This window comes from Lissotriton helveticus, chromosome 1_2 (assembly GCF_964261635.1).
Source record: "Lissotriton helveticus chromosome 1_2, aLisHel1.1, whole genome shotgun sequence".
In the NCBI taxonomy this organism is placed as follows: Eukaryota; Metazoa; Chordata; class Amphibia; order Caudata; family Salamandridae; genus Lissotriton; species Lissotriton helveticus.
The window spans coordinates 131,016,055-131,043,640 of NC_136058.1; the positions used below are offsets into that span (position 1 = coordinate 131,016,055).

The 27,586-nt window shown below is 44.6% G+C and overlaps 1 protein-coding gene across 7 annotated transcripts in view; it reads left to right on the forward strand.

Moving 5' to 3' along the window:
• Nucleotides 1-27,586, forward strand: part of DAB1 (DAB adaptor protein 1) — a 964,054-nt gene that overhangs the window by 569,339 nt on the left and 367,129 nt on the right. For all 7 annotated transcript variants that reach the window (XM_078670000.1, XM_078670038.1, XM_078670055.1 and 4 more), the window contains exon 3: nt 10,418-10,557. In XM_078670000.1, coding sequence (XP_078526126.1) covers nt 10,418-10,557 — 140 coding nt within the window. The remainder of the gene's footprint in view (nt 1-10,417; nt 10,558-27,586) is intronic.

Here is a 27,586-nt window from a genome sequence, read left to right on the forward strand (position 1 = left end):
CATGACTTATAGAGCCATCACTAAAAACAGCGACACTGGTATTGGGTCTATCATCTCCCATTATACCCCTAGTAGGAGTTTGCGTTCCTCTGGGAAATTGCTTCTCAAAACCTCTCGTGTACGAAGAGCCAAATGGGGTGGCAGGGCCTTCTCCATTCTGGCCCCCAAATGGTGGAACGATCTCCCTCTTGACCTGCGTTCTCTTACATCCTTACAGAAATTCCGCATGGCCCTAAAAACTCGCCTTTTTCAACAAGCCTATATGTAAGGACGTTTGTTTCAAATTCTGATTGTATTATTAGGCGCCTTGATACCTGCGGGTTATTGTTTTTTGCGCATTATAAATTCTTTTCATTTCATTTCATTTCAGTTACATGGGCATTGATTATACTTTTTACTGTACCTTGTTTTCAGCTTTAAAGTCCCAGATGAAGGGCTATGATGCCCGAAATGCATTGGACTGACGATGTACTTTGTGAATTGATATAAAATGAAAATCTAAAGCGAAATGAATTGAACATAAATATGAATATCCGAGCATTTTATGAATAAAATAAGAGCATTGGATAATTTGAACTGTTGACCTTTTTGGATTATTCAGATAAGGAATCCTGGGAGGGCCAGGAGAACATTGAGAAGTGCGCTAGGGGATGCTTTCACTGGTGTTGCAAGCACTACTCCCAAGGTATAATTCAGGACGCCAAAGACAAGAGGTGCCACCCGAGCAGCAGGCTCGAATTTGATGAGACTTTTCTATGAAACACATTAACTGAACTCTATTTAGAAAGGCTGTGCGCTTTGACCTTACATTAAAAATGGAACCATCAGGCCTCCGTCACTTTGCTGCACTTATATGTACAATGCATATACTGTGATGGCCACATACAGACACACGTGCAATATACACTTGGATGGGATTAGGTGACAAAACAGTAATCATTTGACTGTGCATTGCTGAGACATTCTCAACCAGGGCTAAATAGTTTTATGAGTGAGTGAACAAACCTTTAACTCAGATTGATGACGGAATATGGGAAAAGAGACCTTTACTTTTTTGGCTCCAATTCCCCTTGTGCAATGTACATACCCTGTACCAAGTTTAGGATACTCCACCCTATGTTGAAAAGGGCTGTGCTAGGCTTGGCATACAACAAGTTGGGGCTCTTAATGTTTAAATTAGGGGTGGGGGATACATTCCACTCTGCCAGCAGAGTTCACAGAGTTTTGCTCACTCTGCTTTATGCTCATAGCACAGAGTTCTGGAAAAAAGTTTTTTCTCATGCATGGCTCACCAACGTTAAATTGAGGAGTGAGAATTGGCAACCCCTAGTGCAATTTTTGAGTGCCAGAATGGTACCTGGTGAGATTTTCTCAACATGGATGGTTGCGGGCAGTCGCAACTGTTCTTGATGAGAAAGTTACTGCTCACAGTGGGAAACATGCCACTTAAATAGAAAATCTACTCAAGTAGCAGGAAAGAAACTGTGCGCTCTAGAGCATCGTGTGTTGACATTGGTGCTGATTTTGCAGCGCATAACAAGCTCACAGAGCTAAATATCAGTTCAACATGTCAATTCTGCCTACTCGTGGCGCTCTGCAGTATCTTGCTGAATTTTTATGTAACTCTGCGAGTTCTACCCGCCGCTAGTTTAAATGATGTGTACACTGTTCGCCCTGACTCATCTATGAAAGGCAGGATACTCCTCTACCCCCCAGTGACTGTCTAAAGTGAATGCACATCTCCAGCCCCTGTCACTCCAAAACCAGATAGGCAATAAACAACCCAGCACAGGCACATAGGATGGCTAAGCAAGAAAATGCCCACTTTCTAAAAGTGGTATTTTCAAACACACAATTTAAAAACCATCTTTACTAAAAGATGTATTGTTAAATTCTGAGTTTAGAGAGCCAAAACTCAATTTTTCCGTCTTGTCCCTATGGGAAGTTATACTTGTAAGATGTTAAAAAGTATCTCCCATTCTACCCTATGGAGACAGACAGCCTCTCAATAGAGAGAAACGAAATACACTGCTTTCACTATCAGGACATGTCACACTCACCAGTACATGTCCTGCTTTTCACATACACTGGACACTACCCATGGGGGTACCTTGGGCCAACCTGAGTGGTGATTTGCATGTAAAAAAAGGGAAGGGAAGGGTCAGGCCTGGCAAGTGGGTGTACTTGCTAGGCTGACATGCCAGTTTAAAACTGCACTAAGACACTGCAGTGACGGGTTTGCTAACCCTTTACAAGGCTGCTTGTTTGGGTGCCACAATCAGTGCTGCAAGCCCACTAGAATCATTTGATTTACAGGCCCTGGGCACAGACAGTGCACTCTACTAGGGGCTTACAAGTAAATCAAGTAAGTCAATCATGGAAACAGCAATCCATAAACACAATTTACATAGGGATCACTTGCACTCTGGCACTGATCCGCATTGGCACAGTGCCCAAAGCATCTAGATCAGCAAAAACGAAAGTCAGCACAAAGCAACACTACAGGAGGCAGAGGCCAAATAGGCATTGAAATCAACGCCAAGGATGCAAGGTCTAACATTTCCTATCACCCCCTCTTCTGTTCAGGAGAATCTTGCCTATGACAAATAATGACAATACATCCGACAAAAGGGATGCCCACAGGTGTTACATTTACACCTCTGGTCACGCCAGTCTTTGCTTAGTCCTTCTTAGTCTTCCTCTATTCTTCCCACTCCTTGCAGGAACAGTTCAGCCCCCCGCTTTGTTAGTGGAAATAATGACAATAAACAGCTACTAAAACAATGTTTTTCTGTAAAGTGACATGCCACAGAGTAAGTTAGATCTCGATATTATATAATGCTCACAGGCTCATGTTTCTTAATCGGGAAGGTGAACACATATGTAGTTTTGAGTTGTAAATGAAAGGTTTTTCCTCATAAGGATCTATTTCCCTTGAGTGTTTCTATACTTTATTTTATTTTTGCTCTTTGAAAGGTTTTATATAGCGCAAACTTGACTCTCACGGGTATCAGAGCACTTTACAAGCAAATGAAGACACACACATATATATATCAGTCAAACATGGTCTGTATACATATAAGACAAGAAAAAAGTTTACTCAAAAAGGTAAAATTATGTTATCTATTCTAGAAATTTGTTCATAAATATGTTTGACTTCTTTCTTGAAAGATGTAGTTGAAGGGATCATTCTTATTTCAGGGTATGGTGTTCATACTGGTTCTACATGCCTTACATCTACCACATCTTATAAAAACCCTTTATGGAGCCATCCAACCTTTGCTCTCCAGAGGTTTTAGTTCACTGTGTACTAACAGGTCCCCTAGGTATTAGTTTGTCTATAAGTTATGTGTATTTATATAGAGCACAACCTAGAGAGTATTCTGGCAAAAAAGTAAAGTGACATATGCAAAATGCATTCTTGTATGTAATGAAAGCTTTTTTAGTTAATGCGATCACTGTAAAAGTCTTTGCATGTAGCCAGTCACACAACTCACTCCTGGTTTGTGCACCGGGGAATAGTGGTACAAGGTACCAGCCTTCGACTGAAACCAATGCAAATATGCAAGTCATTATTTTAAAATGTTATTAAACACACTATAAGATAGGCTGTAGCTAAATGTGCAAAGGAATTTTGGGCCTAACATACAAAGCCATTTTGCAGTCATAAAGCTTTTTTGTATTATACAAAATTTCATGATTTGGTAACAGGTTACCAAATCGCAATGAGTGTTAAGAAAGATAAAATAAATAACTGTTTTGGAAGGGTATCTTTAGATCTTCCTTTCTAAATAGCAATTTGTAATGGTATGTATCATTGTTTCGCAACTATAATCCTGTCACAAATATTGAAAAGTTACTGGTTCCTGAGTTGAGAAAGTTACAAATTAGCAAATGTGAATGTATGAAAACCTAGGGGCAGATTTACAAGGACTGGCTCATCCCTGCATATCAGCAGAGATGAGCCAGTAAAGATGCAACACGCGATTCCACCCTCGCGCCACCACAAATGCATCGCATTTACAATGACGCACCATGGCGCAGGGATAGACAGATGTGTGTTGCATCTGATGGCGTAAGGGCTGCGAATTGCTGGTCGTGTCGCCCACTCCAAAACTCATTTCATAAGAATGACCATAGTATCTATTATGGGTTTTCCTGAATGTCTATACCAATAATAGCAATTGGCGCCTAAATACCCTATCAGATGATTAGCAGCCATATACACATCTTGATTGATTGATTGAGCCTGGTCTGGGTAGAAGAAAGTACAACAATTGCAGGACTTGCATATTTGCCACACATTCTGTGTTTTCTGGATCTTGAAGGAATACTAGTATCCTTTGCATGCAAAAACACTGTTTGTTGCAAAGTTAGTTCCAACGTTCTTGACAGTTATTTCGGCCTTGTTGCTTCCTGAATAGATACAATTCTGTCATCTCATGCGAGGACTGTTCAATATGGGGTTCTAACAACAAAGATGTTATTCTGATTAAGAATATCACATAATTAAAGGTGATAATATTGCCAACTAATTGGCACTCAGTTATTCAAACTCAAGAGGAGTAGAAGATGCATTAAGAGTTAAACCTGACACTTGCCAGTCACAAATCCTGGAATGAGGTGTGTTGTTAACCCACTAGCATCAATATTCAGAGACCTGCCATGTGTGTGGCCACAAACAAGTTTATGTTGCAACATCCTGAAAAGCAGACCAACACATCAACAGTCAGTCAATATTGTATTTTACAGATGGCATACAAAGTATTTTATGAGCACTTTGTAACTTCACAGAAGGAATTTTCCTAGAACGTGTAAACAGGGTCCTCAAGTTTTGAAATAACTTAGCGAAAACTGGTTCTAAAGTGCTTTGTATTAAAATCTTTAGATGCTTCTTTTTAGCTGTCAAATCACGAACTTCCTTTATAAATATGTCAGTAGCTTATCAACTTTGTTAAATCCTCTGAAACATGTTTGTTGTACTCATATCGGATTTGACCAATGATTAAAATGCACAATTTATCACTCTATATATTTGTATTGGCTCAAAGGGTAATAACTCTGACCCATTTCTTGAAGTGTTAGTCCCACCACTATTGACTGATAAATCTGATAAATATAAATAAATATAAATATATAAATATAAATATATATATATATTTATATATTTATGTTTATTTATATTTATCAGATTTATCAGTCAATTTTAAAAAGGAAGTTCGTGATTTGACAGCTAAAAAGAAGCATCTAAAGATTTTAATACAATATATATACCATCGTAAATGTGCCTGCAAGAAAGGAGGAGCCCACAAGCAAGGTAAGATTTAGCCTTAAATAATCCTTGTTGGAAGCAGAAGTGAAATGGATGCAAATTTCAGCAACAGCATAGAAGTCCAGCCTGACGCGTTTCGTATCTCTACTTCATCAGAGGCTCGGGCAAGGATATTAAAGGCTGAATCTTACCTTGCTTGTGGGCTCCTCCTTTCTTGCAGGCAAATTTACGATGGTATTTTGAGCGGCACGCCTGAGCCGCGGAGTGAGCCCTGGGGCTATGCTAGCCCACCATGGAGATGCCCTACAGCGCCACCGAGAGGGAGCAAGGAGCTCTTATTGGCAGCTAAAGGACAGCTGCGTTGTGCGATGTGATTCAGCACACCCCACTGTGGTTAATTCCTAGGTGTTCAAGGGCAGGCTACCCACTGGGGAGGACAGGTAACTACAAATACCAAGATGCCATCTGATTGGCCACGCCCACTGAGGCGGGAGTTATAATGCTGTGTAGCTGCCAGAGAAATCGTTTGCCTTTGAGTACTAGCCCGAGCCTCTGATGAAGTAGAGATACGAAACGCGTTAGGCTGGACTTCTATGCTGTTGCTGAAATTTGCATCCATTTCACTGCTGCTTCCAACAAGGATATTAAAGGCTGAATCGTACCTTGCTTGTTGGCTCCTCCTTTCTTGCAGGCAAACTTACGATGGTATATATATATATATATATATATATAATACTGAAAAAACATAGGTTTCAGGGACGTTATAGATAGAAATTAGCAGTTAAAAAACCTTAGAAATTCACTGAAAAATACATAGGTTTCTGGAACGTTATAGATAGTTGGACATTTCACTCGTACAAAACCATAGAAATTCCGCCGTTATAGTTAGGTCAGCTAACTATAACTCGTGCCCCTGTAAAATAACCAACTAACTATAACGTCCCTGAAACCTATGGTTTTTCAGTGAATTTCTAAGGTTTTTTAATTGCTAACTTCTAACTACAACATCCCTGAAACCTATGTTTTTTTCAGTACATTTTTAAGGATTTTTAAATGCTCATTTATAACTAAAACATCCCTGAAACCTATGGTTTTTTGTGAATTTCAAAGGTTTTTTAAACGCTAGTTTCTAATTATAATGTTTATTAAACATATGATTTTTCAGTAATTTAAATTTTTTGTGATATTTTGTAACTTTAATATTGTAAAATATTTTTTGAGAAAAAAGTGGATTCATCATTTACCTATCTTGGTGGGTGGGCGATATTGGTGAAGTCATGAAGGATGCACGTTTCAGCCAGCCCACTCCGCTTACGCTTACAGGAAAGGAACGACAAAGCTACATGTCCCTGGTCTTCCCTGTAGTGATCTGCTGATTGCCCCCGGGACCTGGCCCACAAGGGGGCTCATTTAAATGAAGTGGGGGAGCCCCCGCTGCATTTTTTAAAATATTTTAATCCGGATTCGCACACCCAGCGTGCATTTGTATGTTTAAAAAAACTTTTACTGTTTTCTTGTGACTCAGTTCTACCGAGTCACAAGATGGCAGCCAACACTTCCTGGTTTGCAGTGTTGGCAGCTAATTAGAATGAAGCACATGGTTGGGAGGGTTCGCGAATCAACCGCGCCCCTAGATATCAATATTTTTATTTTTTTATTTTCTCATCAACTACTGAACGGATTTACACCATTTAATAAAGGTCGCTTTCTGAACCAACGACTACCTTTTTGTCAGTTTTGGTGTAAATCCGTTCAGCAGTTCAGGCTGTAGCCTTGGCTAAAGTTTCCTATGGAAAATTGATTTTTTTGCTTTTATTTTTCGAATTTCTCATCAACTACTGATCGGATTTACACTATTTCAAAAAAATGTCGCTTTCTGAACCAAGCGCTACATTGGTTCAGAAAGCAGAAAGAACCCCAATATTCAACAGTTGCAAACTGAAAAATATTTCAGAAGCACAGCTATTCTAAAAGAACACATCAAAACATATTATCAAAGCAGCTTTTATTTTTTGAACTTCTCAGCAACCTTTGATCGGATTAACACTATTTGCAAAAAAGGTAGCTTTCTGAACTAAGCGCTACCTTTTTGCCAAATTTGCTGTAATTCCGTACAGCTTTTCGGGCTGTAGCCATAGATGAAGAAAGATATATAGCGATAGATAGATAGATAGATAGATAGATAGATAGATAGATAGATAGATAGATAGATAGATAGATAGATAGATAGATAGATAGATAGATAGATAGATAGATAGATAGATAGATAGATAGATAGATAGATAGATGGACACTGAAAGAACCCCGATATTCAACAGTCGCAAACTGAAAAAGATTTCAGAAGAACACATCAAAACATATTATCAAAGCAACTATTTCCATAAATTTGATTTAGGACTCATACAGGTATGCAGTGAGATCCAATTAAGAAATGCGATTAACATTAACATTATTGAACCCAACAGTGCATGTCTCAATGATCTGTGAACTAGGATGGGTACCATGACAATATTAAATGACGATATAATCAGAAAAATTAGGAGGTATTATTGAATATTTATGCTTGTGAAACAGTTTTTCAGTTTTTATTTATTTTGTGTGTAAAGTCCTTTCCTTGTTTCTATTCATTGCCACTTTTCACTTAGAAAGTAGACACTGGACTATAATGTCCTTGCCATGAGTAAGATTACCAAAAGCACTGAAACGCATCGGCATTGCTGTTCCGCTCTGGTGCACGAATAATGAATGAGCAAATCGTCTTCTCGTTTAGTTTACTCTGCATTAGGAATATTAAGACTTGGGAAATCCAAAGAAGATGCCTGTAACATAGAAGCTGCCAAAAATTGTCAGATGCTTTGTCTATCATCCTCTAGGCACTCCTTTCTCATTTAGTTTAGATCCCTGCAGCATAGCCTAGCTGCCTGTGCCCCTGTCACATGATGGTTCCGCAAAAGTCGCTTCAAAGCCCACCCTGTTGGAAAGGTATTCCGAACATGAATTTTAACGTGAGCAGGTAAAACAGCAGTTATGCCTCCCAAGCAGTGGAAGAAGATCCATAGTACATAATTGACATTCGAGTCCTGCTTTTGAGAAGGAAAAAAACTGCTTCTGGGGATTCTTTTTTGAAAAAGGAAAGAGAAAAGCTGGATCTTCTGCCATGACATTGCAGCCTGGCTTGTAATGCATGTTCACCAAAAGTGCTCTTGTCACGCGAATGAGATGACATTCTGCAAAAAAGTCCTCACTGGCTTGGTTTGAAAATCAAATTTTGGTGGGTGGGTCACCAACCTTAAATTAAGCTCTCATTGTTTACGGGGCCAATAGGGAGGAGTTTTCTTAAAATTCACTCCCCAAACTCACCTGAAGAACATACGTAGCAAAATGCAACATTTTCTGATATAGCCTTTTTTTGTCGCTGAACCCTAAAGCAACTGACTCGACGCTTACACGGCCACAGAGGCCATTCCAGTGTTATGCACTTTCCAATGCCTCTGGGGTATAAACATGGTAATGGCCTTCACACAGATTCAAACCATGTATCAACAACACATGTCTATAGTGGACATACGATTCAAGGCAACATGTCATTGCAGAATTACAATGCGAATAAGTGATGAAAGCAGCATTGTCAGGCTATAAATTCATGTTTGTCATTCGGGGAGGGCTGGCAGCTTCAGGCATGTTATTGACTATGTCAATAATATCATCATATATTTTACAAGGTCTTAAAAACAAGAAATGCATATTGTCCCCCGAGGAGCAGAGAGATTTAAATAAAGAGCATCGCTGTTCCTAACACGTCTCGTTCGCTGTGTTCGCGTTATCCACAATGAGGATGCTTTAAGCTGGAATGCCTCTTGGTCCCCGGAAGAGCTTTAAGTTAACTGAAGAAGATGCGAGCTGCCATTAATACGGATTCCATTTCACATCGAGTAATGCTTGGTAAATGTTATCGATATGAGGGCTGGCCTTTAAAAGTCACTTCCGAGATCGGAGCTGTCCTGCCTGCTTTGGCACGCTCTCCATAATCTTTAAATGTGCTGTTATGAAGTGAGAATTTTTGTTCTCCTTTAAGCGTTACGAAGCCTTATCTTCCAGACAGTACAAGTAATTATTTTGGCAAGTTGCAGCCAGTAATGTCTTGGGGACATGAGCAAGTTATGATGATGGTTTTAATTTAGAGAAAGCGTCTAATCATTTCCGTGTTTGAAGAGCACATTCAGCGCCAGCCGCCTTTCTCTTAAATCGCTTGTGACACTCATTCTCACGTGCACTTAATTGCAATGCCAGCGCCTAGAGGCGTATGCACGAAAAGCGCTCTATGAGTGTTCCCTCTCACATTCGTATTGACTGTACTATGATAAAAACTAAAAGAAGGGACACAAAATCTATACCGTGGGCATTTGTACCAGGAAGTACAAGAGAAAGATGTATTGGTTCTAGTTTGAAGAAATTGCAAACTTGAGGGCTTTTGGGGATAAGGAGACATTTTAATCAATGAGTGTTTGATCTCGGTAGCCTCTAGATGCACAATTTGATTTGTGTCAGCCCACGGTATCCATGGCTCTTATGAGCAGTTTGACAGATGTCGTGCCACGCAGTTTTTACAAAAAGACTGTGAGACCAGAGGAAGATAAATAAGAGGTGCTTTGTAATTAAAATGGGGACAATAGAAAATGTGAATTGATTTTATGATTTTCTGTGCTCTGGACAAATCAGTAAACTAAGTAAAACGTTATTGACAGAAATAGAATGGGAAAACTCAAACATGCCAGTTTTTTGGATTTCTAAACTTGGTTAACCTACATTTTGCTATTAGCTGATATACCATGTGTCTGATCCTGATAGATGTCCAATAATATAATAGAACAATTTATGCTTGAATAAAGGGTTCTGGCTACCTAGTCTGTTTCTTGATCCGAATTAATGGTTTCTTCTCAAATTTACCATTCTAGGTCAGTGATTTAGTTATCTGTCTCTTTGTTTAACCTCTTTTTGTATGCCTTAAAATACTCACGTTTAGCTACATCTAGATTGATTGAAAGATTTGTCATTGGTAATGTGAATCTATATTTACATTTCTTCTATATCAGAAGAACTGGTTTGCGCATACCTTATATTTATCACAGTGATATTTTTCTTCAGGTCAGGATCGCAGCGAAGCCACTTTGATAAAGAGATTCAAAGGTGATGGTGTGCGGTACAAGGCAAAACTGATTGGGATTGATGAAGTTTCAGCAGCACGGGGAGACAAGTTATGCCAAGACTCTATGATGAAACTCAAGGTAAGGTGCCCAATTCCCCAAAACGTGGAACATTTTACCTGTATTGTTCATCAGTCCTCAAATGGGCCGGTCACAACTTGAATCATGCCCGTGCAAACAGAACATCCAAAGTAACTGAGTAGTTTTCATGATGCTAGGAGGCAGCTTGCAATTCTAAGTATGCTTGTGTTTAGTTAGCGCCATACTGTTGTCTCTCTGAGATGATGCTCCATAGTTCACAAAATATAGGATAGGAATTATTCAAGCATGTTTATCTCTTTGAAAAGACTGTCTTACATTCATCTCTCAAAGTGTCCAAATAATAAGAATCTCGATGTTGAGTAGTAACAGTCTATTCGTTGTCTTTATTATGTTTACATGTTGTGCACACTCCAAATGGCACACACTTGTGAATCTTTCTGTGGAATTTAACACCTTCAAACATTTCATCCCATTGACCAGGATATTGGGTACACGGGTAAGATGATCACAGGTAGCTTATTTCTTTACTTCATTACTGTGAACACCAGAAACCTGGCAGGTTAGGAGAGAAGCTAGTCATGAAGTGCTAACAGGATCCAAAGTGTCCCAGTGTGTCATAGCATTTGCATCACCACAGCTACCTGCAAACTGTTTTAGTAGAAAACAACAAAGGGCCTTGACTCACCACAGTAAGGCTGAGTCTGTATAACGTCAAAACTAAACAATTGCCAGTACTGAACACCGATCATAGAGATTGATTTTTCCTTTGACTATATGAATAAAACATATAGATCCACTTGGAGATTAATCCATCTGTTATTATATTTTATTTCAAAAATCATTTAGACCATATTTTATGAAAAACACGTCATATACATGTGTAACAAAACCTTACATCTGACAAAGAAGACAAAATCTTATGTACAAAATACTAAACTCAAATGTAACAAACACCCACAAGCTATCTAAACTCTCAATCATCCAAGACATCCAACAATCTTTCACAGACACAACTCACTCTCACTCATGTCATCCAGGCAACACACCAGTGCTGATAAAGCTGGTGAACAAATAATCTAATCCCTGTGCCAAACGACAAATCCAAGTTACTTATAGTAAAGATGTAGGAATAGTTCTAAATAAATGGTCTTTCAAACATCAAAATCCTAAGTCGTTCTATTGAATAATGTAATCAATGTATACAATTTGTTTGACAGGGACACATAAAACGGGGTTAATGCATTTCGAACCAGACCCTTTGTCCGGTTCTCATCAGCACCTCAAATGTTCTGAAAAAGAAAAAAAAAAACAAACCTTCGTCAATACGTGTGTGTGAATATCTTTATTCGGTAAAATTGCTCACCATAAAAGATTACATTATACACTTTTAAAAAATACATTTCAACAAGTTAAAGGAATAATGACTATCATCAAGAGTAAAACCATGGTTAAAATATAAACACTGCACAAGACAATACAATTGATTAGGCCACAAGCAAGGATTCTCAGCAATTCCTTTGGATAAATGGCCTCAGTTATCTCCAATCTGATCAATTGGTAGCCTAGAGTTCATTTTCAGAATTCTTGAACGTGTAAGCCAGGCACTGCTCAAAAATTTTGCCACCCCGCAGATCAGGGTAGTAGATGATGAGTCCGAAGAAAGTACTCGTAAAGCCGATCTGTGGCACCTCAGCCTCAAGCCCCTGCAGACTGGTTTCAGCCAGATGTTCCGTGCCACTTTATAAGCGGGGCAGGCAAAAAATAAGTGGGCCACAGACTCCTTAGGAGCCGCACAACCCGGGCATGATCGCGATGGGCCACCATAGTTAGACCACCTTGTGGTGAATTCATGCACCGGGAGGGTCCCGTACCTTAGTTTTAAATATAGGGCTCTATCTAGCGGCTTGGTTATAAGATCAAAAAAGCGTTCCAGTTTTCTAGCCCACTTGAACTCAAGAAAACGCTCCGTGAGTGAACCCCCAGCCATGCTGCGTGTTGCCTCGGCCTGCACCCAATCCCAATATAGCTTCTTGATCACTAATTTGGGCGGGGGAGTTTGAGTCTCCCATACATCTCTCAGACCCAATTGTAAGACTAAGTGCCTCACGTTATTCAGCCATCCAATTTTGTTTCCGATATCAAGCGAGATTAGGTTATCCAACCCTTCAGCATATTTGGCCAGCTCCTTGGTCCTTCTTAAACGAACCCAAAAGAGCAGTGGGCGCAGCCTCACTAGGTCCTTTAGGGCTCGTCTACCAAGATCTAGCCGCAGGGGAATCAGCGGGGTGGAAACAGGGAGGGCCACCACATCTCTCAGAAACTTATTTTCTGCTAAGATTAACTCAGTAACATTTTCGAACCCCCATAATTCGGAGCCATATAATGCAGCCGGGAGTATCTGACCCTCATAAATGGCCATAACCGGTGTCACTGGTTTGCTAATTGATTCCCGATACTCCTGCAGGGTCACCCCAGATACTCTTTTGTGGCCCAGTAACATTTTAGCCAGGTGATCCTTCCAATTCATTCGGCTATTTATCCGGACCCCTAAATAGTCGAATGCGTCAACCAACTCCAAGGGGGCCCCATTAAGCAGAAAGTTGTTTTTAAATTTTTTTTGGGAGGGCGAAAAGGCCATCAATTTGGTTTTCATGGTATTGATGGTTAGGACTCTATCTATACAAAATTAACTAAATCGGTGCAAGAGTTTTTGCAGGCCTATCGGGGATTTGGCTATCAGTAAGGTGTCATCGGCGAAGAGTAGGGTCTGGATCTTTTCCCCCGCCAGGGATGGAGCATCCGTCTCTTCTCCTCTTAGGTGGTCCACCACTCCATTCATAAACAAGGAGAAGAGGGTCGGAGCCATGACACATCCCTGGCGGACTCCACTCCTCACGGGTACCCTATCTGTCAGCTGACCCTGGGCACCCCATCTGATCCTTGCATAAGTCCCCTCATGGAGCCTTACAATTAAACTCAAGAGTGTACCGGGGAAGCCCATACTTTCCAGGATCTCCCACAGTTTAGCACGAGGGACCAGGTCAAAAGCCGTTTTGAGATCTATGAAGGCCATATAAAGGCTGCCCTTTTTGATGGTGACTGTCTTCCAATAGATGCAAAAAAAGCGAAAGACCTGGTCCATCGTGCCCACCTTCCGGCGAAATCCGGCCTGGAGATGAGAGAGAATACTTTCCTCCTCCATCCAATCGCCCACCCTTGAGATGATGACCCTGCCAACCACTTTCTGTATTATGTCTATCAGACTGATGGGTCTGTAGTTGGCAGGGTCATCTCTTGCCCCCTTCTTGTACACAGTGACCACCTCAGCGCCCTTCCAAGAGTCTGGCACGGGGTGGCCCATTACTATCAAATTCATTATAGTGGCAATAAGGTTGGCCCAGGCCAAGGGATCTGCAATCAAGAGGTCCCCTGGGATCCCATCCGGGCCGGCCGCCTTCTTTGGGGTCAAGTGTCTAATAGCCACTGCTACTTCAGAGGCCGTAAATGGACACTCACTCTCCCAGAGGGGTTCCCCTCCCCCACCGCTAACTAACATGGGACAGGTTGTATCTTCACTGCCACCATATAGAGCTGAGAAGTAATTAAACCATTGTTGGCTAGTTATATGGGCAGCTAGAGGCTGGGATTTCCCCTGTCTAGCTCTGTTAATTAGGTCCCAAAATAACATCATATCCCTCTTGCTCACAGCATCTGTTATATCCTTCCAGTGCTCTTCCTCCCAATCACGTTTGGCCAGCGCTATTACTCTCAAATAATCCTTCCTAGCCGCTCTAACTAGTACTGGATTCTTTGAGAGTAGGGCAGCTGTCAAATTTTTCCTTTTCCCCTTGCATTGGGCCGAATACCACGGGTTGCTAGAGATGGGCGGTGTGTTGTTCGGTCTACAACTTTTCCCTTTGGAAATAAAATAATAACTCACTTGGTCTATCGTGGCTTTATAAACAGAATCAAGGCTGAAGGTGGGGTTCGGGGCACTACCATCCTCCCGTTCCCTTACCTCCAAGTCTCGATACAGATCTTCAACGGAGGATTTAATGATCCCTAATTGGTCTGCATTTAAGTGAGCCTTATCCCATTTCAATCTTCGATTATTATTATAAGGGATAATCTCCTTAGTTATTTTCATTAGCGCACTCGCCCCCTCTCTTTACATTTCCCCCATTTAAACTTACTGCATAGAGGATTATGGTCACTATCCAGAGTAGGTACCACCTCCATATCGATAAGGTCAGACCACATACTAACGTCCATTAAGATGTAATCTATTCTGGACGGGCCCATAAGCCTATTAAAAGTCATTGCACCTGTCTTGTCGGACAAGGTCCTGCCATTAAGAGCTCTTAGTTTGTGTTCCCTGGTGAGGGCATTCATTTGGATTGCCCTTGCGGACCATTTTCGAATTGGTGGTACTAACAAAAGTGGGATAGACCATTTGCAGTCTTCTTCCTCAGTGCCTAGGGGATCATCTCCAAGGAGGGGTTCGAACGTGCAATTGAAATCCCCACCCACAATAATTTTAGCTGCAGGAGGGCAGTTAGCTAAAGCAGAATCTAAACTCATTATGGTTGCAGAGGTGTTATCCCCCGGAGCACCTCTAGCATACACATTAAATAGATCAAGCCTATTCCCCTCAATATGGCCCCTAGATGAAAGGTGCAGTATATCACTACACTCAGGGTCGTGGATAACCATGTCCCAGTCCAGATCAATTCTTATCCAGATAATAAGACCTCCTGCTGGTCTGCCCTTCCCTCTACTTGCTGCTGGGGAAAAAAAGGTAGTATAACCCGATTTATCTATTGGTAGCAGAGACCAGGTTTCCTGGAACAGACAGACATCGAACTTCTCGATGAATGCATGCCTTTCTGGAATATCCATCTTCCTTTTTAGCCCTGCTACATTCCAAGATAACAGGTGTATTACTCGGCGGCCCTTAGGAGCTAGTAGAGGCTCACCCTCTCCCCCCCCTCCAGGTCCCACCTTGTTCATACAAGTATCACCCACACAACTAAATTGCTTGGGGGGTGCTATACAGCCAGCAATATTATACACACCCAAAGCTTCAAGGGGAGTCACGTTCGAACAGATGCTAATCTTATTAAGATCTACTGGGGTACCCTCCTGGCACTTGTCGTCAGTTCCCCCTGCATGCGAGGGTTCCACACCTTGTTGTCCACAACCCTCCTCCTTAGACTGTGAACATCAATCGCAGTCCCCCATACCAGAGAGCTGCGAGAACCTATTACAAGTGTCCAGAGGGGTGAAGGGTCTTAAGTGCTCCATCCCGCCAATGTGATTTGGGTTATGTCTCTGTGGTATCGTAGTCCAGCCAAACTGATCATTGGCCTGGGAGGGATACTGACCGTATAGAGGATAGATGTTACTATATACTAATTGTGGGAGAGGCCTCGGAGGATAGAACTCTTTCCGGTGGTTAGGGGGGTGCAAAGCCGACCTCGGGTAGAAATAGGTTAAAGCCCTAGGTGAGATACAATTTCCCCCACCTCCAGTGGGCCAGTTAAGAATGTAATCCACTGCCCGAGGGTCTCTAAAATTGACCACCACTAGATCCCCTTCAATATCTTTACGTCTACTGCCCAACCAAGTGATCCGCCTAACATGTACTATATCTCCATCCAAATTTTGGGCTATGGGCCTGTAAGTCCTCAACCAATGAATTATTTTATTTTTCAATTGGGCATAACCCTCCTTCTTGTTCTCTGCTAATGGCGGAACCCCCGTCAAGACTACTACATAGGGCACAGCTTGTGGGGGAATCTCCACTTGTGGGAGCTTAGTTACTGGACATCTAGTATGTCTCCCTTCCCCTTGACCCACTCGTTTATTTGCTACAGGTGCCTTTGGCGCTACCCTTTGAGAGTCACCCTCTGTCCCTACTGCTGGAATATTTGTATGTTTTAGGGGGTTTGGTTTTTGAATACCAGTCACATCCCTACCATGAGGCTGTGACATCTGTTTAGGCAACTGAAGAGGGGCAGATTGAGTTTTGACTGGGGTTTTAACAGTCTGATTGGTCGGAAGCCTAACAACAGGTATGAGTTGAGCCCCCCCGCTCCCCTGGGCTTTGGTTAACGTAACCATACTATTTATAGCAGACTCTATTAGTGTCAGTCTAATTTCAACTTTCTTAATGCTCTCATTAATGGGTAAGAGCAGAGACCTCAATAGAAATTCCAAATTCCCCATTAGTGACGGGGGGGATAGTCTATTTGGTGTTATGGGCCCCTGGTTGATATCAGAACCCACTATATTTGGGACCATAACGGGTGGAGTAACCTCTGGTGGTGGTGCATCAGGTGTTAATGATACTGGCACCTCCCCTGATGCCCTTACATGTGTAGTGGATAGTTTAGGCCCTTTGCCAAAATCAGAGTGGGGAGTTTTTGCTTTGCCTAACCCCACCCTTGATTTCCTCCTTTTTTTACTCGGTGGTGGGCCGTGTATCTGGGCTACCACTAGTTGTTTAGGTTTCGTTTTCCTAGTCTTCGAAGAAATAGTATTGCCACAAGGACTATGAGTGGGAGAATCAATTACAATAGGATCTGGGATCATACAAGGGGTGGGGGTGCAATCACGCAGCAGAAGGGGGAAACCTTCTTGGCTAACGGTTTCCCTCCCAATATCAGTTATGTCCCCCTCCTGGGTCATGGAAAAAGGAGCAATGTCAGTAAGGGATCTGTTTTTCAGGCTTTCAACTGAGCGTTGCCTCTCAGCCCTTCGCTCGGCCATGGTCAATTCCTTGTCTCCCTCGGTCAAGACCTTGGGGAAATATTTGTCCAGTGACCCATTACGAAGTCTTCCCTTCTTCCCAGGTGTCCCCTCTTCGGATGTCATGGCCATTGGGCAAACCTGTTAACAAAGGGCTCCGATCTGCAGATGTTAGAGGATAGGCCCAGCCCAGCCTACGCTGGCCTACGAGGGCCTCAGAGGGCCCGCCCTTTGCCCGGGCTTAGCCCCGGGCGCTCCTGCGCGCTCCCGCGCGCTCCCGCGCAGCGGGATCTTGGCTTCCTTTAAATAACAAGAGATGTGATAGGCGGGCGGGCGGGGCCGGCAGGGAGAGCAGCCCAGCTGGTCAAATTAGGGCGCGCAGGGACTCCTGGTCCTCGGAGTCCCTGCCGGTGCTCGCAGCCCTGCCGGTCGAGGTAAACTACCCCCTTCACAGTGGTGGTGGCGGGGTTTGAACTGCGCTGCGGGACCCGCGAAGCGGGTCCGGCGAGGCGTCCCAGGCAGCAGGCAGGCTCAGTGGAAGGAAAAAGGGCACAGTCAGCTTCCCAGTTCAAATAAATAACCCGCACGCTTCTTAGAAGGCAGCCCTTTTACACTGCAGGCGGGCGGGCGGGGCCGGCAGGGAGAGCAGCCCAGCTGGTCAAATTAGGGCGCGCAGGGACTCCTGGTCCTCGGAGTCCCTGCCGGTGCTCGCTGCCCTGCCGGTCGAGGTAAACTACCCTCTTCACAGTGGTGGTGGCGCGGTTTGAACTGCGCTGCGGGACCCGCGAAGCGGGTCCAGCGAGGCGTCCCAGGCAGCAGGCAGGCTCAGTGGAAGGAAAAAGGGCACAGTCAGCTTCCCAGTTCAAATAAATAACCCACACGCTTCTTAGAAGGCAGCCCTTTTACACTGCAGGCGGGCGAGCGGGGCCGGCAGGGAGAGCAGCCCAGCTGGTCAAATTAGGGCGCGCAGGGACTCCTGGTCCTCGGAGTCCCTGCCGGGGCTCGCAGCCCTGCCGGTCGAGGTAAACTACCCCCTTCACAGTGGTGGTGGCGCGGTTTGAACTGCGCTGAGGGACCCGCGAAGCTGGTCCGGCGAGGCGTCCCAGGCAGCAGGCAGGCTCAGTGGAAGGAAAAAGGGCACAGTCAGCTTCCCAGTTCAAATAAATAACCCACACGCTTCTTAGAAGGCAGCCCTTTTACACTGCAGGCGGGCGGGCGGGGCCGGCAGGGAGAGCAGCCCAGCTGGTCAAATTAGGGCGCGCAGGGACTCCTGGTCCTCGGAGTCCCTGCCGGTGCTCGCAGCCCTGCCGGTCGAGGTAAACTACCCCCTTCACAGTGGTGGTGGCGCGGTTTGAACTGCGCTGCGGGACCCGCGAAGCGGGTCCGGCGAGGCGTCCCAGGCAGCAGGCAGGCTCAGTGGAAGGAAAAAGGGCACAGTCAGCTTCCCAGTTCAAATAAATAACCCACACGCTTCTTAGAAGGCAGCCCTTTTACACTGCAGGCGGGCGGGCAGGGCCGGCAGCGAGAGCAGCCCAGCTGGTCAAATTAGGGCGCGCAGGGACTCCTGGTCCTCGGAGTCCCTGCCGGTGCTCGCAGCCCTGCCGGTCGAGGTAAACTACCCCCTTCACAGTGGTGGTGGCGCGGTTTGAACTGCGCTGCGGGACCCGCGAAGCGGGTCCGGCGAGGTATCCCAGGCAGCAGGCAGGCTCAGTGGAAGGAAAAAGGGCACAGTCAGCTTCCCAGTTCAAATAAATAACCCACACGCTTCTTAGAAGGCAGCCCTTTTACACTGCAGGCGGGCGGGCGGGGCCGGCAGGGAGAGCATCCCAGCTGTTCAAATTAGGGCGCGCAGGGACTCCTGGTCCTCGGAGTCCCTGCCGGTGCTCGCAGCCCTGCCGGTCGAGGTAAACTACCCCCTTCACAGTGGTGGTGGCGCGGTTTGAACTGCGCTGCGGGACCCGCGAAGCGGGTCTGGCGAGGCGTCCCAGGCAGCAGGCAGGCTCAGTGGAAGGAAAAAGGGCACAGTCAGCTTCCCAGTTCAAATAAATAACCCACACGCTTCTTAGAAGGCAGCCCTTTTACACTGCAGGCGGGCGGGCGGGGCCGGCAGGGAGAGCAGCCCAGCTGGTCAAATTAGGGCGCGCAGGGACTCCTGGTCCTCGGAGTCCCTGCCGGTGCTCGCAGCCCTGCTGGTCGAGGTAAACTACCCCCTTCACAGTGGTGGTGGCGCGGTTTGAACTGCGCTGCGGGACCCGCGAAGCGGGTCCGGCGAGGCGTCCCAGGCAGCAGGCAGGCTCAGTGGAAGGAAAAAGGGCACAGTCAGCTTCCCAGTTCAAATAAATAACCCACACGCTTCTTAGAAGGCAGCCCTTTTACACTGCAGCGGGCGGGCGGTGCCGGCAGGGAGAGCAGCCCAGCTGGTCAAATTAGGGCGCGCAGGGACTCCTGGTCCTCGGAGTCCCTGCCGGTGCTCGCAGCCCTGCCGGTCGAGGTAAACTACCCCCTTCACAGTGGTGGTGGCGCGGTTTGAACTGCGCTGCGGGACCCGCGAAGCGGGTCCGGCGAGGCGTCCCAGGCAGCAGGCAGGCTCAGTGGAAGGAAAAAGGGCACAGTCAGCTTCCCAGTTCAAATAAATAACCCAATACACAACCTCTGACTTTGCTTTGGTAACAAACATTCACCACCGGTGTCTACCGCCTACCTTGTTTATTATGCAGAAACTGTCGAATTCTACTATTGGAGCTTTACACACATCTAGAAAAGACAAGACGAGACACGACAAATTCGGTCAGCCTAATGTCATATTGGACTTGCTCAATTACACTGCAGGGGCATACGCAAAATGTTCTTACCAATATGTGGAGTCTCTGTCTGGAAAACAGATCAATTAAAGTTTCTGGATTCCATCAACAGCGATGTAGTCGGCTGTTAGACCATGGCATGGTCGAGTAGGGCACAGCTCAATCGTCACAAAATCTAGGGCCACAAACAAACACCCAATTAGGGCTCCAGTTCCAAAAACGCACCCAAATTGAAGAGTTTAAGGCCGTGGTGCCAAGGGGGGAAACAGATTACCTTCACAAGTTCCTAACAACGCGGCGTCCGATCACATGATATCCAGCCGATAGTTTCGATTGGTTGATCGCAATAAAACTGCTGTTCCCAGTTGCACTGACATCCCATCTACCTTTGCGGAAACGCACGCTACATGCCAGAGTTGGAGGCGATGTAAGCGATTTCTACAGGAGAAACGGAACTTGTGAAGGTAATTTAGAATAAGGTCTCTCAAGTTAGTTGCAGGTGTGGTTAACAGATCCTGATTTCCTAATTTAATGAGGAAATAGAGCTTGAGTTGATCTCCACCTCCCTCACAAAGAAAAGTATACTGTCACATACCTGGCAGCTAAAACCTGAAACTCACTTGCCATTCACCTCCGCCTCACTCAGGTTTTAATGTCTTTATTTCGATATTAAAATCATAAAAGACAGATTTTCAACAGTCATTTAAAACAATTTCATCATCCCTACATAAAAGAGAAAATATTATAAAGTAGTTGCTTCTATATAACATCAACAATCTAGACTCTATTTAAAAAACCATAATTTTTTAAAAAAGTTATTAAACCTTGTTAGAAATACACAAGACATTACATTTTGGCAATTCTTAAAAATTAATTTTATCAATTCTTAAAAAATATATTTGACAATTATTGGAAGGTATTAAACAATTTGCACACTATTATTTAATCATGTGGCGGATGAATTCGTTCTTGCCCTGATTACCCATGCCCATCCTAAGTATTTGGCCAAACATATCACAGTGAAATCAGATGTATTTGTTTTTAGGGCCCATATTGCATCCGAGGATTTTTTGCATTTCGTACGTTTAAAAATGGGTTTTAGCCATTTTAGACGGGGTTCTCTATATTGGGGGCAGGCGAACAAGAAATGACCCTCTGTTTCTTTACACCCGGGGCAATAAATACAACAATTGTTAGTATTATTGCACCAGGATGAAGTAAAGGAATTAAGAGGTAAAGAACCCACCCGAAATTGGTGGAACAATTTTCTGTCCAATGGACTGGAGATAAGATCCCAATATGTCTCACGTACCGGATCCAATTTGAATCTTAAGAAACGCCCCGTTAAATCATCAAAGCTTGATGCACGTGCCAACGAGTGACGAGTTGAGGCCCAAAATAAACTCTTAAATTCCTTTTTTGAGGGGAAATTGTGAGTACTTGGCGAGACCCATAGGTGACTAAGACCCATATCACAAAGGCTCTTTTTCACCGATTGAAGCCAGGGTATTCGCTCTGAGCGCCCAATTGCCTTCACCTCAGTTAGCTCCCTCGCAAAGAGTGCCAACTCCTCCGTAGTCCACAAACGCCTCCAGGTGGACACTACTCTAAACCTTGCCATGTCCGAAATCGGCAGGCAACCCATGTCATGACAAAGAGGGGTCAGTGGAGTTGATTGGGGGAGCCCCACTAAGTTGCGAAGAAACCTACACTGGGTTTTATACAAGCTCGAGAGATCCATAAAACCCCATAACTCAGCCCCATAGAGTGTTGCAGCATTAATTTTAACATCATAAATTTGTAATGCGGGGGCGACCCTTTTGGTAATAGATTTCTTTTGCTCTCGCAGGAGGCAACCGGTCAGTTGGGCCAATTTTAGCTGCTGGGTCTCTATTTGTGGCTTCCAAGACAAACGGTAGTCCAGGGTGACCCCCAGATACGTCATCGTGTCAACCTGATCCAGGTTAACCCCGTTAAGTTGGACACTACTACGTATTGGTTTTTTCCTAGAGAAAACCATGAATTTAGTTTTCCCTACATTTATTTGGAGGTCATTTTGGTGACAGAATTCCTCAAAGTGGTTTAGAGCTCTCTGCAGACCCCCCCTCGTCCTCGATAAGAGGAGGGTGTCGTCCGCGAAGATCAACATTGGGAATTTAGTCCCCGCCAGGGACGGTGCATCTGTATTGAAAGTCCCGAAGAATTTCACTACCTGATCTATGAAGAGTAAGAATAGGGTGGGTGCGAGAACGCACCCCAGGCGGACTCCTCGTGATACTCGAAATGGGTCCGTAACTTGCCCTTGTGTCCCCCATCTAACCCTAGCGAAATTGTCTTCGTGTAGTCTAGTAATAATTTCCACTAGTTCCCCCGGCATTCCTAGGTCCCTTAATACCCGCCATAATTTTTCCCTCGGCACCAGATCAAAAGCCGATTTCAGGTCGATAAAAGCGGCAAAAAGGGTACCACCGCCAAGTGTGACAGTCTTCCAAAAAATCATACAAAACCTCAGGACCTGGTCAATGGTACTTATACCAGATCTGAAGCCCGCCTGTAATGGGGACAGTATTCCTTCAAGCTCCATCCACCCCAGAATCCTTACCAGAATCATTCGAGCAAACACTTTTTGAAAACAGTCAATCAAACTGATTGGGCGGTAATTCCCAGGGTTTGATCTATCACCCTTTTTATATATGGGGATGATCTCCGCCCCTTTCCAGGTATTGGGGATGCTAGCACCTCCTGCTATGGTATTGGCTATATTAGTTAGATAGGGTACCCAAAGGCCTGTGTTTACTTTGAAGAGGTCTACCGGGATTTGGTCCATTCCAGGTGCCTTCCCCCTCTTTGTTAACCCTAGCGCATACTCCACTTCAGCTTCGGTAAAAGACAGGATCGTAGTACTTGGGATTATTACCGTCAGCATAGAAGGTCTGGGTAAGGGGTCTACGGCTACTGGGCAAAATTGGGTAGAATAATATTTAGTCCAGTCTTCCGGGGATACATGGTTGGACGGAGTGCGAAACTCACCATCCTTTCCACATTTAACTATATCCCAGAATTTAGTCTGGTCATTTGATTTACTGGCATCTAGTAGATCTGACCAGAACTCATCTTCCCAATCCTTTTTAGCCACCCATTGCACCCTTTTATACCTTTTCCTTGCCTCTTTAACTGCACCAGAATCTCTGGATTTAACTTGCTCAATGAGATGTCTATGGGCCTCTCTACATTCTCTATTGTACCATTTTGCTCTTTGGGGCTTCGAGTGACCGCTGTTTAACTTACATGGCTTTGATAAAATCATTTTAAGTTTAGAAAAACATTCATCATGTAGGCCCATCATCGTATTTAATTCACCCTGACCCCGCTCAGCTGCAACGGACCTCATATTCTTTATGGTGTTAGTAACAACATTTTCAATGTCGGCCTGTATCATTGCATCGTTAGAAATTAGTGACCACTTCACTCTCCTCCGATCATTTGCCAAGGTTACAACCCCAGGCCCCCTTTGAACAGGTTCTCCTAGGCCTATCTGACCGGACATTTTAAATTTCAAGGACAAGGGATTATGGTCACTTTCTGGACGTACTATAATTTCCATGTCATCAACTATACTCCAATATTCCATTTTTATAAAGATGTAATCAATCCGACTTTTCCTTGCACCATTGTCAAAAGTGGGTTTAGCTTCAATGTCCGATTTGGTGCGTCCATTCACTGCCCGAAGTCCCCATGTAAGACAGAAAGCTGTCCAGTTCAGGGCTGCATCCGTGGCTTTGACTGGAATTTTGTTGGAAAGTTCGGGGATCATCCATGTGGCGTCTTCCTCAAACCCCCAATTGTCCTCCGGCAGATACAATGGCTCAATCGTACAATTGATATCCCCTGCTATAATGATTAGTGAGGCTTTATTCCAGCCCGTTAGTAGCGTGTCTAGAGCACCAATCAACCTGGGGCTTCGGCCACCCGGGAGACCTCTGGAATATATATTAATAATGAGCATGTCCTGCCCCCCTGCTATGCTCACCCTAATAGCCAGAATGTCAGGATTATCTATATACAATTCAGCAGCTGAGAAACACCAGGACTGTTTTACCCATGTGGTTAATCCCCCAGATGCCCGCCCCTTTGTACCTTTTATAGCAGGTTTAGAGAAGTTTAAATAACCAGCCAGATAAAATGGAGATGTAGCCCACGTCTCCTGCAACAACACAACCTCATAATTGCCTATAAACCCCAACCAATCCTCCGATTCCAAGCGCGACTTGGCTCCAGCAACATTCCAAGACACCATATGTGAGTTTAGTGAATCTATCTCTGCATGATTGTTACTAACAGGGATAGAAGAATGGGGGCTCAGTGAATCAGTGCCAATTGGACCATTGGCTTCTATATTAGAGGTGGTGATGTTAGTCCCCCCCATGCTCCCTCTGCGTCCTAGAATTATGGAGCGTAAGCAGTTGCTCCTTTGCTAGTTGTTGGATATGGGTGGGAGGGGTATACACTTCATCAACTTCCATAAGTCCTGAACTAGGTAGCTGGGTCGTTGCACATAGTCAGTCCACCCATTCTAGGTCTGACAGTGCCTCAAATTGGTTGTGGAGTGGAGGATAATATTGGGGGTGGTGTGTTGCAGGCTCTCGGGGTCTTCCCCCTTTAACTTTCCATGGGTTGTGACCCATGTAATTAGTTTGGTGTATATAGGGATAGAAGTAGCCAAGATTTAAGGTCTGAACGTCACCCAAACGGGCGAATCTTGGTTTCCTCTGGATTCTGTCTACCACCCAGTAATCTCTAAATGAAACCAAAATACAGTCCCCTTCCAGATCTTTTTCACCCTTTCCTACCCATTCTACTCTCCTTACATAAAGGATTTCTGTAGGGGAGGAAGGGGGAAGGGGGCGATGTTTATTCAGCCAAAATGTGACCTTATTTCGCAGATCCATTTGGGATTCTTTGGAACCCTCTCTAAGGGGGGCCACGCCTGTTAGTACAATAGTATATTGTGACGCTTCTGGGGGCAGATTAACTCTCAATGGGTTTCGTGTGGATCTATTATTAGTCCTCTTATTCCTGTCGGTATATGGGGTTTTATTATCCCTTCCCAAAGCAGGGGTGTAAACCGGGGTGTTTTCCCCCTGATTTGATGCACCATTCCCTCGTTCTTTTTTCCCCTGAACAGTATTGACTGCCAAAGGATGTTTGGCCTTCGGTGTTTCTTTGACCGGGGCTCTACTAACAGGTGGTATTTTTATCCCCGTTTGTTGTTTCTTGTTTGTATTAGTAGTTGGTGTCACCACTGGATTGGTCTTGGTTATCCCCGTATTTACAGTTGTTCCCCCATTTGGGTTTGGGCCCCTCAGCTTTATACCAGTGGGTATTAAATTTTGTAAGAGGTCCATATTAATATTAATAGCTGCTTCTAAAACATCTATTTTAGCGGACATTATCCTAGTATTCTCAATAACTGGAAGCAATAGGGATTTAACCATTGCTTCCATTTTTGCCAACAGGGCATCATCACTGCTAAAACAGGTTGGACAAGTGTTTGACGACCCAGAGTGAGCCAGTGATGGACAATACACTACTGGGGGTCCTTGAATAGACTGGGAGTGGGAGGAGCTATTTGCATGATCTAGTTTGATTTGTTTCTGCTCCATGACCCCCTGTGGGCTTGAAACATGTTTTCTTTTTCGTGAAGCCTGCTTAGGAGTTACAGGTAACGGGACAGGAGTACTAGGTAGGGTAAGGATATGTACTTGCGGGTTTCCTGGCGAAGTACACTTATCATTCTCACTAAGTACGCTATCCCCTTCTATACTAGTCGAACTGTAGTCGGGGTTCAAATCCATATTTTCTTGTGGCTTATGTGATGTAGCTTCAACCCCGTCCTCATGGACTATTATGTCAGTGTTTGATATAGAGATACAGTTAAACGCTGCATTGGTTAATGGACTTTTAGCACAGGCCAGAGCACCTAGTGAGGAGCGTTTCCCAGTGACTAAGTCCAGGGACAATCTATGCTCGACCTGTTGAATTTCTTTTTCTAATATTCCTGTAGCTCTGGTAATGAAAGCATCTAGGGGGCCTGAAACAACACCCTGTGTAGTTTGAATATGGACCAATCGTTGTTTACCTGATCTCAGGGCCATAATTATATGTAAGTGTTAGAGCCTCTAGGTACAGTTAGACAAAAGTATCTAAATATAATATAAGAAATTAAATGGACCAGGACTTTTGGCCCAACCCAACCTCGTCCGGCCCCGGACGGCCACAGACGGTCCCGCCCTTGTCCCGGGCTTCTCCCGGCGCTACCGCGCGCTACCGCGCAGCGGAAATGTCGGTGACAATTTATATGCAACTGAAGGGGAGGGGGAGGAGCAGGCAGGGAGAGCGGCCCAGGTGATCTCTATTCGGGCAAGCAAGCGCTCCTGGGAGCTGTGGTCCTGCTCCAGCGCCTGCTTTCACTCGCAGCCCCGCCTGACTCACTCCTTCGCCAGACACCGACGTGAAGATCAAGGGTCCAGAATCCACCCCAGGCGCAGCGGGACCCGCGGAGCGGGTACCGCAAGAAGTAGGTTTTTACACAGGTTACACAGGTTAATGCACCGTCCTCGCGCTAGCAGCCAAATGCACAAAATAAGGGCGTCCCGGTGCAGGTCCAGAACACAGGAGTTTTAAAGTCCAGAGGAGGGGGAGGAGCAGGCAGGGAGAGCGGCCCAGGTGATCTCTATTCGGGCAAGCAAGCGCTCCTGGGAGCTGTGGTCCTGCTCCAGCGCCTGCTTTCACTCGCAGCCCCGCCTGACTCACTCCTTCGCCAGACACCGACGTGAAGATCAAGGGTCCAGAATCCACCCCAGGCGCAGCGGGACCCGCGGAGCGGGTACCGCAAGAAGTAGGTTTTTACACAGGTTACACAGGTTAATGCACCGTCCTCGCGCTAGCAGCCAAATGCACAAAATAAGGGCGTCACTCAAAACCACCTAGCATTCAGAAAGCAACTTAAAACCTGGATATTCGACAAATAATTCCCCACCCTTCCGCAAGCGCCTTGAGACCCTCTGGGTATGTAGCGCGCTATATAAATGAATTGAATTGAATTGAATTGAATCTAAGATTTTTCCTAAACATTAATCCTAAACAGAGCAAAACATTTTCCCCGCTATTCAGAGGCAGTGAGAATGCAAAACCATACTGCCACATTCTCAAAACATCTATTTAAGTAACCCCATTCTAAAATCCATTTACTGCCTTTAAATAAAGCATACTATAAAATGTAGGATTCTTTGCATTTGTTTGCAAAGCATGGGGAACCAGGCCACATTTCACTCCCATCTGCCTCGCAGCAGTATTAATTTTAGCTCAATTGACAGACCTAAACTCAGTTGGAAGAAAATAATTGAAAATGCCTCAAGGTTCAAGGTGGTGACCTGAGTAAACCTTTCATACCTGTAGTTAGAGCTCTGTCAGATTTGTGGACATAAATGTGTCTAAAACAATTGTAGCCTTGAATC